At 40.3% G+C, this 13,301-nt stretch overlaps 1 protein-coding gene across 1 annotated transcript; it reads right to left on the bottom strand.

Annotated features, from left to right (window-relative positions):
• Positions 1-6,878: 6,878 nt before the first annotated feature.
• Positions 6,879-9,136, bottom strand: Taar9 (trace amine associated receptor 9). The gene is made up of 2 exons (XM_076928033.1): positions 9,018-9,136; positions 6,879-8,660 (listed from the first exon to the last, which is right to left on the bottom strand). The coding sequence occupies exon 2, from the start codon at positions 8,608-8,610 to the stop codon at positions 7,564-7,566; it is 1,047 nt and encodes a 348-aa protein (XP_076784148.1). The 5' UTR covers positions 8,611-8,660; positions 9,018-9,136; the 3' UTR covers positions 6,879-7,563.
• Between the last annotated feature and the right edge of the window lie 4,165 nt (positions 9,137-13,301).

Genomic DNA, 13,301 nt, shown 5'->3' with positions numbered 1-13,301 from the left:
GAGACTGTAAACTCCATAAGAGTAATCCCTACAGTGCAAGGTGTGAGTCTTCAAAACACACTAACTGTTGTTAATTATAATTGGTAAGTTCTATAAATTACGTTTCTCTGTACACTGCTAATTTGTGCAAAAAAAAAAAATAGTGCTGATAGCAACAACCAAGAGTTTTTCTTTTTTTGACTGCTCTGAAAAGTTCAATATTTGGCAATTGTATTAACCATTTAATATTCTTAGCCTGATGTATAGATATTTCCTATCTGATGGATGAAATCATCATTATCAATTCAGATGTCTTAAAAAAAACTATCTTCTTTCTGAAGTAGTAGATTGAAAACTTTTAAAGAAAAGTGTGATCTACTATTTAAGGCAAAGATACTGAAGGTATTCTGTAATTACTGTACAGCAACACATTGATTGAGAGGGATGAAATCAATAGATGATTCCATTGCTGTGTCATGGAATTCTTACAGGCCATGCTCTCTCACACCCTCTATACCACATTCACATCAACTGAGACACACGCTGTCTGACTGTCTGATCAATGACATTTCCAAAGCACAACACAAGATGCAAAACTCTAATACGAACAGCAAAGCAAAGACACAATCAGGAAACATCATGCAGCCAACTTACAGATCATGTGACTCCATTACATTGAGGATACACCAGGAAAGATGAACAAGTTGTGTCTACCATCGAACCCTTTAGTAAGGTTTCCTGTAAGTCAGTAGATGGTTCCTATAGATTCAGAGCTTCTACACTTCATTAGTCAAAGATGGATGTCCCACTTAAAGAAAAGGTCAAATGACTCCCTCTTGTATCTCCACACATCAGAGAAGCACAGAAGCTGGTAGACCTCCTCAGGGTGACACACCCCACACTTAGTATTATTCCAGCCTGCTTTGGCTGGAGCTGAGAGCACAAGGATGCCTTGTGGTTAGATGGGAGTTTTGATAAAAAGCCAGAACAATAGGTGACCTGTGGTGCTGGAGGTAACAGTTGTAGAGACCTTGGGCTGATGATTCACACTAGTGGAGTCCTGGACAGTCTGAAGCAAAGCCATGCAGTTTGGAGTGGTGAGCTAACACTGTTTTGAAAGACAGCTCTTTGTATACTTCTGAACTGAAGTGGTGCTAGAACCTTTGAACTTTGACATCAAGTGTTCCCATGGTGTCTGATGTTGGGAGCCAACTTTAGTAGAAAGCGGCTAGATCAACTTTGCAGCCATCTGGAACCATATACCCTGATGAAAGACTTGGTTGTCAAAAGCCTATAACAGCTGAAGCACACTCTGATAAATATATTGTTTATCCCACATAGCTTGTTTTGCTGTTTAGTGACCTCAGCTGTATGGTGCACATGGTAAAATGTTTTCACCTGTGTTCTCCTGCTTGTGTATATAAATACCTCAGAATTCCCTTCAATAAGGGAGACATGAGAAAATAGAAGAGACTGAATCACACCCTGTCTTGTCTCCATTCTTCGCATCTCTTGCCCCAAGAGCCACACTCTCTCTTGACCAGAGCACTTAGCCCCAAAAGTGTTGAGGAAAAGTGTTGAGGCAGAGTGTGGGCCACAACAGTCTGACACTGTCCATTCTGACCCAGGTCTTCCTGGATTATTCAATGGAAGTGAGCCATCTGAGGTCAGGCACAGGAAGCTGATGGACCCATAAGAGCCTCATGAGCCCAGAGCTCAAATTGCTACCCTCTACTGCTCCAGTGACCTCTACTTCATACTGCAGATGACTTGATTCAAAGCTCCAGGTGGGTTTGTCATGAGCTGCTTCATTGTGTTGGTGTGCACCAAAGTGACAGCTATGTTTTAAACTTGCTCAGCATGGCCTCAGTTGAACACTCTTCCCAATAACAAGAGTGTTGATTCTGCCCATTTATGTCAACAATAGGACTTTCCCCACCTAGTTAAATCTTCCCTTCCTAGAACTTCACTCAGTATTTTATTCACTGTATAAACTAATTCTCTAAATGTTTTTACATTTTCACATTTAGTCACTGTGCTCTCAGAAGGGAACCTCTCTGGAAATAGTGAGATATTTAAAATTATTTTATATAAATAAACTATTTTATATGAATAAATTTAATTCATTTCGCAAATAGTTATTGTTTAGAAGCTCATGTTTCTGAGGGTCAAAGACACAGGACAAACATGTTCACAATTGCGTGGATTGCAGGGCTCTCAGAGAGAGGACAAAGGCTGGAGGAGGGCATCATTAGGTCAGGGCTCTCAGGTGGGTTTTGCTGTCTTTGCAAATTTACTCCACCAGGAGTCTCTTCAGGGACACTACACATTTATGGGTTTTTTTCTTAACAGGGTACACAAAGCTAAGCTTAGTACTATCTTATGAAGTGATGTAATACTACCCTCTGACACTATTATATGTATGTATGTTTGTATGTGTGTATGTGTGTATGTTTGGACAAAATGAAATATGTAAATACTTTCCCATGTAATTCTTGAGTTGAAAGTTTCTGCCTTGTACTTCTAGAAATATTGTCATAGGTTTTTTTCCTAAACTGTTCACAATGAGAGTAAAGTGTTGACTTTACAACATATATGGCTGTAGTTACCCTAGCTTTAGAATTTAGTATATAAAATCTCTCTAAACTATGTTTCTCAATTAGTCTTAAAGTAATATTACAATAAGAAAAACAAAATACTAATTCTGAAAACCCGCATAAAATGAATGTACTGCAAGCTGTTTATACAAGCATCATTTTATTTTGTCATTGCATTTTCTTTAGTCTTTACATTTGGATTTCTGATCTTCTTGTTGAGATCTGGACTTGATACTGTATGCAAGACTTATTTGTGGACTGGTTTTATTGAACATGCATTAAAATCTTTGAAGGAAACATCTTAGTGATTTTTTTTCTTGCACACGTTAGCTACAGTGGTTCCTCAACTCTTTGTCTTCAGAGTCCCTAAATTTATTTTGTTTTGCAGTCAGTGCTTCATGGACAATATTCCATTTTTTACATGAATTTTCTAGAGGAGAGCTTACCCACACAAATGGCAAGGGACTTCATGTAAGTGAAGCCTGAGAAGGTTGTAGAGGGTTTTGAGCATTTTACACACATATGTTCTGGCCTCTGGAGCTCTCTCTGGACCCTTGTCTTGTGCACAGCCCCTTTAGACAAAAAAAAACTTTTCATCCAATCAAACTTGCCATATACAGTTCTTATGGTCAGTCTGTAAGATATTGGTCTTTATGTTCTCAGTTAACACAAGGAGAGACAAACTAATGCTAGGGTCTTTTCAGCTATTAATCATTAGACATTTTGCAAAACTAAGTGAAGATGAACAGTGATATAAGATTTAAGAGTGAAAGACTATGGGCCATAATTACATGGGTGAAAATTAAAAACTTGGCAACTTGTTTGCTTTAAAACTATCTTTAGAGGTTTAAAAATGGCAAGGCAATATTCAAAATATTCAAATAGCACAGACAAGATTTTACCAGAAAAAAAAGTTGTAGCAATTTAGTATATTGTGTAAACATCCAGTATGGTGATTTATAAAAGGCAGAACTGTTTCTACCTAAAAGTGAAAACTACTTCATTCGATTGCTTAATTATTATAACAATTTTTAACAGTACAACAAATGACAGCCAAAGAGGTGCCTCAGCAAGAAGGGTGCTTACTGCTCCGTCAAAGGACCTGAGTTCAGTTTCCAGTGCATACAGGAGGCAGTTCACAATCTCCTGTAACCCTTGCTCCAAGAGATCTAATGATCTTTTTTTTTTTTTTACCTCCACAGGATGGCATGCATCCACACAGACAGACTGACCAACAGACAGACATACACATACAGAGACACAAAAAATAAAAAGGGGAAGAAACAGGAAAATGGAGGATGAAGGAAAAGCACAGCACCCTAGAATAGGAACAGTCCACAAGGTTAGTGCCTGAAACAAGCACTGTCAATTCTATTATGCTTTATTGGAGACTTTTATTAAATAAGTAGATGTTACCTATCTTTAAACAAAAATACTACATGATATATATATATATATATACATACAGATATAGATATATAGATAGATAGATATATATGTATATATATACACATATATATGTATACACACACACACACACATATATATATATATATGTATCATGTTAGCATTATGGTACATTAATGCCAAAATTACATTTATTTTCAACATATATCAATTTTAACAATAGATGAAAATGTTATTAATGGCATGAATTTTCAGGATAACGAGGGGCAGTGAATGTCGCCTTTAATGCCTGTTTTGAAATAAATTAATGTTTAAATTAGTATTTCCAGCATGGTCCTGTACCCTTTTTTTTTTTAATATATATACAAATGTATGAGAAATGTGATTCCTTCAGGCTGACTTTCAGATGTGTGCAAGTAAGACTGAGTCAAAGGCAGTGGAGAGAAATAAAAACAAACATGGAGTCTCAATGGGGGGAAAGTAAAGAGGCCGTGACCCCCAGCAAGGGAGCATTTAGTGTGGCTTCTGTTACAAATGTAAACCTCTGCTGCAGCAATGCTCGGTCTCATGGACAGTTCCTGTGGATGATGATTGTCATCATTCATTAATTAATTCATTTATCCATTCATTCTTAGCTGTGCTAGGAATGAGACTTGTGGCCTCACACACACTAGGCAAGCTCTATCACTGTTCTGTACCCCCAATCCACTAGTACTGTCTGTATTTTGTTATTAGTGAACTATTGATAGTCTTACCACTAAATTATTGGATGGAAATTGTCTGATTGCTGCTATTTCACGTGACATGTCTGAGCACCTCTTTAAATACTATTTAAAAACACACAGAGCTTTATATAATTTAGTTGTCAATTGAAGTGTCAACATGAGAAAACACATGTGAACAAAAGCTATTGTGACTTAAGAAACACTTTAAAACAGACTTATATTTAATCAATAAAATTAAGCTTGTCATTTAATAATGATCTCTCTATATGGGAAGCAGAGTATTTCAATAGCTGCGCCAAGGTAAAAGTGGATTCATTATTTTATAATAGTATGGAATCTTTTATTGTACAGAGCAAGTAAGTCAAGAGGTACAGATCACTAGGCTGAAAGACCAAGCTCAGTCCCGTGTCTGAGACAACAGAGAACATCAGAGAGCAGAGCTTACATCCCTCTTCCATAGCTCTGGCTCTGAGCACATCCATGGCTCTGCAGGGTCTTTATGTAGGGCTGGCAGAGGTTTAAGGTTGACTGTGCTTCATCATGTGGAAAAAAGACAAGAGAATTTTTTACCACAAAACTTCCTTTGGAAGGACGTAGAGTAGAGAAACAAGCAAGGCCACTGATTGGAAGGACATTCCACACTTAGTGATGCTGGAAGACCTTGAATCTGGTTAAGATTTATCACCTTTGTAGTCTGCTTTCAGACACTGCCTCCCCACCCACAGCAATCACGCTGGTGGATCCTGAGTCGGGAAGTGTGTCAAGACAGCAGGGGAGCGAAAGAGACCTCAGATGGTGGTGGGCACCAGGAGGCAACAGCAGGGAGACAGCTCATTCAGTGGGGGCGGGGGTTGGCAAATCAATTTAAAGGAATAAGGGGTATTGGGGGGAGGGTACGTCATTGGCCTGGGCCATGGTGCTGGGAGTGCCTCAGTTATTTAAGGAGGAGTCCCTGGTGCTGCTGGACATAAACTTAAAAGAGGAAAGGAAGTTGAACCTGGCTACTGGGCTATGTGACCGCCTGGGCCAGGGGTTGGTGGGGTGGGGGCGGCACAAAGAAGGGGACGCAGGGCTATGTGGAACATGAAGACTCCGTGGCAGGGGGGAGCTATCCTGCTCCTGTAGATCTCAGGACCCCCTCCCACAGCCCTCAGAGGAGTATGTTTCTATGAGAAAGTGCTCTCCAGAGTGGGGAAGAACAAATCTAAAATGAACCGGATAGTGTGTGCTTTTCATTGCTTCAGGTTCTTTTCTCTATTACTACAAACATAAGGACAAAGTTTACGTTTGCGGCTGAAGGAGAGAACATGGCGGTATAAAGACATATCTGACTCACAGCCTGGTGGACACTGCTTTCAGTTGCTTCTTCAGGAGCTTCACAGGAATCGCTGGAAAGATGGGAGGCAGAGCCTTGGCCTGCGGTTGTTTCCTGAGCCACAACCATGTGCTCTGCTGGGAAGCTTCACGTCCCCTTCTCCGACTTTAGCCTCTTCCCACTAAACACTCAGCTCTACTTAAAATGTATCGGCACCAAACGTCATGTGGCTTGACTTTTCTGTGAAGTGTTTCCAGACTGGCTCATGTATAAAGACTGCAGGAATTCTATGGAACACTTACGGGACTGTCTACATGGAACCATGTCACTTGTCACATCAGCTTCTTACATAATCCCGTGTGAGGTCAGCTACCTACACAAAGATGGAAGGCCATCGTTCCAGAAAGTGAGGAGAAGGATGTCCTTCTCAATACATGTTTTTAGGTCACATTGTACCTTGAAACACACAGCACATATTTCAATCAAAATGAATTAAAACTCATGTTGATTGAGAAATGTATAGTGAACAAGAGAGTGGGACCCATTCCTGCAGTAAATATCTGTTTGAGATTCTGTTGTGTTAAAACAACCCTTGGGTTTCCTGTTTGATTCCCTTTGATTCAAAGAAAGCTCTCAAATGTTAAAAACACACTCATTTGAATTAACATTTTAAAATATAAAATTCACATCTTACTTCAAATTCTAACCAAGTAGAGAAGAGGCAGGCAGATATTTTTGAGTTCAAGGCCAGCCTGGTCTTGCCAGGCCATCCCAGTCTCCATAAGGAGATACTGTCACAAAAAAAAAAAAAAAAAAAAAAAAAAAAAAAAGAAAAGACAAACAAACCACCTCCAATTAAATAGACATATCATTTTTATTCATATGCAAATCCTTCAGTAATCAAACATGTTCTCTAAAAGCCATGCTGTGTGGCGGTATAACACACGTGTTTTATGTGAACTTATATCTGTGAAATGAGAAGGGAGGGATTCCCAGATTCCAGAGACATGAGCCTTTGTATGTTTCAGATGCTTTTCAGTCACTCAGAATTTCTGAAGGCTAGTGCACTGTAAAGTTCCTTAAGGTTAAAAATGAATGTTTAAATAATTTGTAATTATATTTGCTTCTCATGCAAGATATGCTTTGAAGAAGACTTTGTCTCCTGCATCCTAATACCATGTTTGTGAGAGCTTTGTTTTCTTTAAGTTATTGTCAATATCTGAACACTCATTGTGGGAGAAAACTGACCACGATGGGAACTACAATCCTTCAAATTACGCGAAAAAAACGAGTAGAAATTTTAGAGCACAGCAAAAACATTGAGGAGCACACCACATTGGAAGGGATGAACAGATCAGGTTAAATGCCACTCAGCCCCAAAATGTACACACACACACACTAAGAACACGCTTCAGATTCAGCCTTTGAATCTCAGCTCTCCTGCTGGGTGGAGGATTATGGGACCGCCCTAGAGCAGAGGATTTAGTTTCAGCTCTGACCTTAAACCCTAGTCAGATTTCAAGTCTTTGCAGTGACTGTTTTAACCCGCACCTGCCTCTTCAGAGAACAGGTTAGTCGTCGATGAATCAGCCCTGAAGACTTTGCCGCTCACAATCAGTTGTATTGCCTTGCGAAACCAAGGATAGAAAAAGGCATATATCAAGGGGTTCATAGCTGAATTGTAGTAAACACACCACACTAATATCTCATAGACGTACGGGGGAGTTATGAAGTTCATGTAGGCATCAATCACGGCATCAATAACGTATGGCAGCCAAGACACGAGAAACGCAGCCATGGCGATCCCCAAGGTTCTGGCAGCCTTCCTCTCTCTTCTGGCTACTCTTTCCTTGTAGCTCTCAGAGGAGGCCTGGGCTTGGTTGGCTGCATCCTCTATCTTCCTAGCCTGGTGCTTTGCCACCAAAAATATCTGGCCGTATAGAAACACCATGACCACGGTGGGCAGAAAGAACAAAAGGAAACAAAGTAAAACCCAGTTTTGATTCAGTGGAGCCTGGCAGCCTCCCACACAGGTCAGAGCAACCACTAACTCCTCAATCCCTTCCTCATTGGCTCCTGTATAAAAGATGGAAAAGCTATAGGTGACAGAAAAGAACCAAGAGAGAGCGATGCACAGTCCAGAAACCGATATGGTGAACTTGGTCGGATAGGTCAGTGGGTCTGTAACGGCGATGTACCTGTCAATGGAGATGCAGCATAAATGAAACAGAGATGCAAAACAGAAGGAGGTGTCGAAACACGTGTGGAACTTGCAGTAACTCTCCCCGAAGTACCAGCAGCTCTCCACAGAGCGCACTGTGCTGAAGGGCATCACTGTCACTCCCACCAGGAAGTCAGCACAGGCCAGGGAGGCCACCAGGAAGTTCGTAGGGGTGTGCAGCTGTTTAAAGTGGAGGATGGCAATGATGACCAGTAAGTTTCCAAACACCGCCAGCAGGGCTCCCAAGCTGAGGACCGCATAGAGGATGGCTCGAGGCCAGGGTGAGTAGGAGCTTTTAATGCAGGATCCATTCACGTTCTCGTAGCAGAGCTCCACGGACTCCTCTGGCGAGAAGTTGCTTGCCATTGCCTTCTGTCTTGATAATTTTAAACTTCCCAGGTTTCCATTCTAGCAATCTAAAACAAAAATGGGGTCAACAACTTAAAAACCTTCTGGGGAAACAAAAGCAAAAAGCCAAAACTCTAGATAAAGTAAAGGTAACCTTTAAACTTATATCTTCTACCTGCTGGTCTATCCCAAATGTACTCAAAGGTGGTAAGAAACAGAAACTTGTTGCAGACAGCCATTTTAAAAGTCGAACATATTACTAAGTAATTTAAAAGTCGAACATATTACTAAGTAAATGAACAGTAAATGTATGTAGTGTAGTCATTTTATATTATATCTTTGCACTATCATTACTATATTATCATCATAAATTTAACAATTCATCAATTTTTAGAAAAGCTATTTCCCTGTGGGTGTCATCTTACCTTTTGAAAGTCGCCACCAGGACTGAGAAATGGTTTGGCTACCAACGGCTGGCTGGATTTTATTTCCTTCTTTCTCGTTTCCCCAGAGTGAACGTCAGCAGCAATCAACAACTTGTCTTTGCATTTTTTTTTTTCCAAACTGGAAAAAATAAATTACATATCCTCCAAATTATAATTTCAAAAAATCCCCATAGTATACGGTGTGAAGGCTGGGGCAAGCTCACTCATCGTTGCCTTGAGCGCATTTGAAGAATAATACTTCAACTGTGACTTATATTTCTATTTTAGTCTTTTTGTGTTGATGATTTGAGCAGCTGCGAGCGTCCTGAAAACCTATTACCAAATGGTTACTAGGATAATCATCACGAAAGTATTTCTTTGAAAAATAGCCTGTGTGAGTTGCCTACAATCAGTAAGAATAAAAAAAAAAAAAAAAAAAAAAAAAAAAAAAAAAAAAGCCATAGCTCTTTTGCACTTCTAGGAAGCTTAGTTTTAAAGGGGTCACAAAGGAGTGCAAGAATCTGGGGTGGGTGTAAGAGACGCTTGCACATCTGCTGTGTCCTGTAAGTATGCATGCATGCTGCCCTCCAAAGCACCCGCACTACTCTCTGTGGGTGTTTGAATTTGTTTTTAGAAGACCGTATAGTGTAAAGAGGCTTTCTAAAATGTACCTGACAAGCGAGTGATCAGTTTCTCCTTTGGGAATAAGAGACACCATGTATTTTAACATTATTAATTTCTATCCTAGAGGGTATACTGCCCTTATTGTCATTTATCCCATGGCATGCATGTGTTCGAAATTCAGGATTATTATATACATATATGTAAGGGTTTTTTTTTTTTTTTTTAGCCATTTTTTGGTAATGGGTTTCTTTTTAAATGATGCGTATGTTATTACAAGCTTCACGAATTTTGTTAACTTTGATTTGTATTGGAGCTCAACTTGGTTTGTTGTCCAAGAACGAACTTTCCCCTTTTAGGCAGTGTCCCCCGTCACATTTGGGCTCCCCCTGGTGGTATTTCTACATGTTTGTAGATCAGCATGACCACAGTGACCAATAAAGTTGTACTCATGATACATTTCTTCTAGTTTCATTCTTCGAATAAAGTCCACTTGTCTTGGTTTGCTCTCAGGGGAGCTAAAGCATTTCACTCTAGGTGGTTCCCTGCCTCAAATTTTAAATGTCTGTGTAATGAATTCTAAGTCCTCTGTCTCTGGGTAACCCCCTACCCACACACACACTTCCTTATGTCCAAATAATGACACTCTTGTGCAAGAGAGCATGCTTGCCTTTCCCAGCCCTCTATCCTTGAGCTCCAGAACGGCAGCTTTCAGTCTCAGCAGTCTCTTAATCCTTGCTCTTACCTAGAAACAAAGAGTCCACAGCAACAAGAAACACCTCCAAGATCCATATTGTTCTGTAATGGCACTCTTTATTTATAAGAGAGATTAGGACTTCTTAAAGAAATGTTGGCCCCAGAAATGGGATAAGGAGGAGGGAAAGGGACAACCAGAGCCATGTTTGTGCCAGAAACTAAGGAGGAGATCTTTGTTAGTGTCAAAGCGTTTTATAAGGACACGGCTGAGTGAACAGGCACCTAGTGTGCAAATCTCAGATGCCAAAGTAATAATGGAGAATAAAAAAAATCATTAGTCAGAAAGGAGATTAAATGAGGCCATACTAATTAAGGATAGATCCGTATATAAGATATAATGAAGGAGGATGAAGATGAGGATGAGGACAGAGAAGAGGAGGAGAAGAGGAGGAGGAGAAGATGATGATGATGATGTAGACAGCTAGACTAGCAAAATAAAACTGTGGGGGCCTTAGTAATAGCTGTGACATTTGTCTCTAAAAACAAATTGTTTAGTTTAGTCAATACAACAGAAATATTTTGTCTAAATAGAAGTGATTTGCCAGGAAGAGAACAGAACAGTCATACCACATCCCTGTGACAATATCTAATAAAAGAACTGCCTTAACTTTTGTTGTTGTTGTTGTTGTTGTTATGGGAGTTCTTGGTAAATAGTTACAACTGAAGTGCTCTATACGCTAACCTAAAAAAAATTAATTTTAAAATTGAGCCACCTAGAAAGTACATTTTAACTGTGAAGACTGATGTAGAACATTTTTCATACATACTGCACACAACGGCACATGGTACCCATACAACCAACTTTTGTCTACCACGGAACACAGCAGTGAATATGAACTGTGTGACAGTGTGGTGATGTGTTTTCAGAAAACACCTCCTCTTGCTTGCAGAGACTGAACATTTGCCATGCTTTGTAGAGGAGTTAATAATGTGTAACTTTATTTTTTTTTCAAGGCCTTTTTTTTTACTGCTGCTTCTTACATGCTTTAACCTCCCTCCTAGCCCACCACACACCAGAGGTGGTGGAGCACTACACTGATATACCAGTCGTCCAGTTTCATAGATAGAAAACACAAATCAGCAGCAGTGGCATGCCTAGCAAAGACAGCCAGGCCTCAGCCTCTGCACAAGTCAACAGGAAGGACCAGGAGGGATGCCAGGAGCAGTTCTCCGCTGTGTCTCTCAGAGAATGGAAGATCACTCAAGACTCGAGACCAGGAAGCATTTAGCTATGCAGGTAAGCCAAGCTCGGCCTCTGTCGCTGTCACTCGAGTCCTTTTTACACTCCCTCCAAGCATCACGTGTCTTCCATGGGTCTTGCCTCAGCAAGTAAGTCTGTCTCAGCTGACATCACTCTGCTGATTGGCTTAAGTCTGAGGAAGTGGCAGGCAAGAAACGGCAGTGCACCACGAGAAGTTTTTTTTGGGTGAGTTTATTTCTATGTAGTCCTGACAAATGCAGTTCAACTACACAATGTAAGGCAGGCCAATACATTCGTGTTGGTAGCAAAGAATCCTTCATCGTGTGTCCTTTCATGTGCTTACGTTAGCAGAACACCCTTTCACCTGTGTCTGCTTCACTCCAACGTTCCTTTATGAGTCTGCATTAGCGGTTCACCTGTATCCACTTCAGCTAAACATCTCTTCCCTTGTTTGCCTTAGCAAAACACCATCCAAACAACTGACTTTCCAAAGAACCCTTAGGTTTCCACTTCAAATCTGCCTTAAGATCATATAAAACTATGTACTTCACCTGCTACTCTACTGTGGACTCAGCCTAATTAAGTTTAACTCATCTCTAACGTAACAATGTAATTAACCTTACTATGCCTTGGATCTCCACTGCAATCAACTTTTTGCAACTGAAGCTATGTCCGTAGCATTAATCATACACACACACACACACACACACACACACACACACACACACACACACGGAGACAGCTATATCAGGCTCCTGTCAGCATGCACTTCCTGGCATCCACATCAGCATCTACCTTTGGTGACTGCACATGGGATGGATACCCATGTAGAACAGTCTCCAGATGACCCCTCCTTCAGTTTCTGTCCCACACTTTGTCTCCATATTTGCTCCCTATTTTGTTACTTCTAAGAAGGACCGAAGCACCCACACTTTGGTCTTCCTTCTTCATGAGCTTTATGTGGTCTGTAGGTTGTATATTGTGTATTGTGAGCTTTTGGGTTAATATCTACTTATCAGTGAGTAAATACCATGTGTTTTCTTTTGTGATTTGGTTACCTCACTCAGGATGATATTTTCTAGTTCCATCCATTTGCCTAAGAATTTCATGAAGTCATTGTTTTTAATAGCTGAGTAGTACATGTTTGTGTAAATATGCCACATTTTCTGTACCCATTTTCCTGTTGAAGGACATCTGGGTTCTTTCCAGCTTCTGCGAGTTTTAAAAGAGGTTATTTCACTAGCACCAACTGATCCACAATAGCATTCAAAGCCACAGCCATATGTTGCTTCTAATGTATATGTTTTGTTTAGGTTTTATTTCCACCTGTTGGCTGTTTTTAGCAAATGGTTGCCACAATGCACTCACACACACACACACACACACACACACACACACACTGTATATATATATATATATATATATATATATATATATATATATATATGCTTGTGGGGCATAGGTGGGAGACAAAGTCCTTGGTCCTGTGAAGACTGGATGCCCCAGTGTGGGGGAATTTGAGGGCAGGGAGGTGGGAGTGGGTGGGTGAGTGGGGGCACACCCTCATAGAAGCAGGAGAAGGGGGATAGGATAGGGGGTTTCTGGGTGGGGGGAATGGCGAAAGGGGATAGCATCTGAAATGTAAATAAAAGATCCAATAAAAAATTAATTAAAAATAGAAAATAAATGAATAAATTTAGTATATT

Source organism: Arvicanthis niloticus, chromosome 30 (genome assembly GCF_011762505.2).
Source record: "Arvicanthis niloticus isolate mArvNil1 chromosome 30, mArvNil1.pat.X, whole genome shotgun sequence".
Classification (NCBI taxonomy): domain Eukaryota; kingdom Metazoa; phylum Chordata; class Mammalia; order Rodentia; family Muridae; genus Arvicanthis; species Arvicanthis niloticus.
This window is presented reverse-complemented; position numbering and strand designations above follow the sequence as displayed.

Bases quoted from the DNA above. Each gene is read 5' to 3' on its own strand.
- Taar9 (XM_076928033.1), bottom strand. From the start codon at position 8,610: ATGGCAAGCAACTTCTCGCCAGAGGAGTCCGTGGAGCTCTGCTACGAG.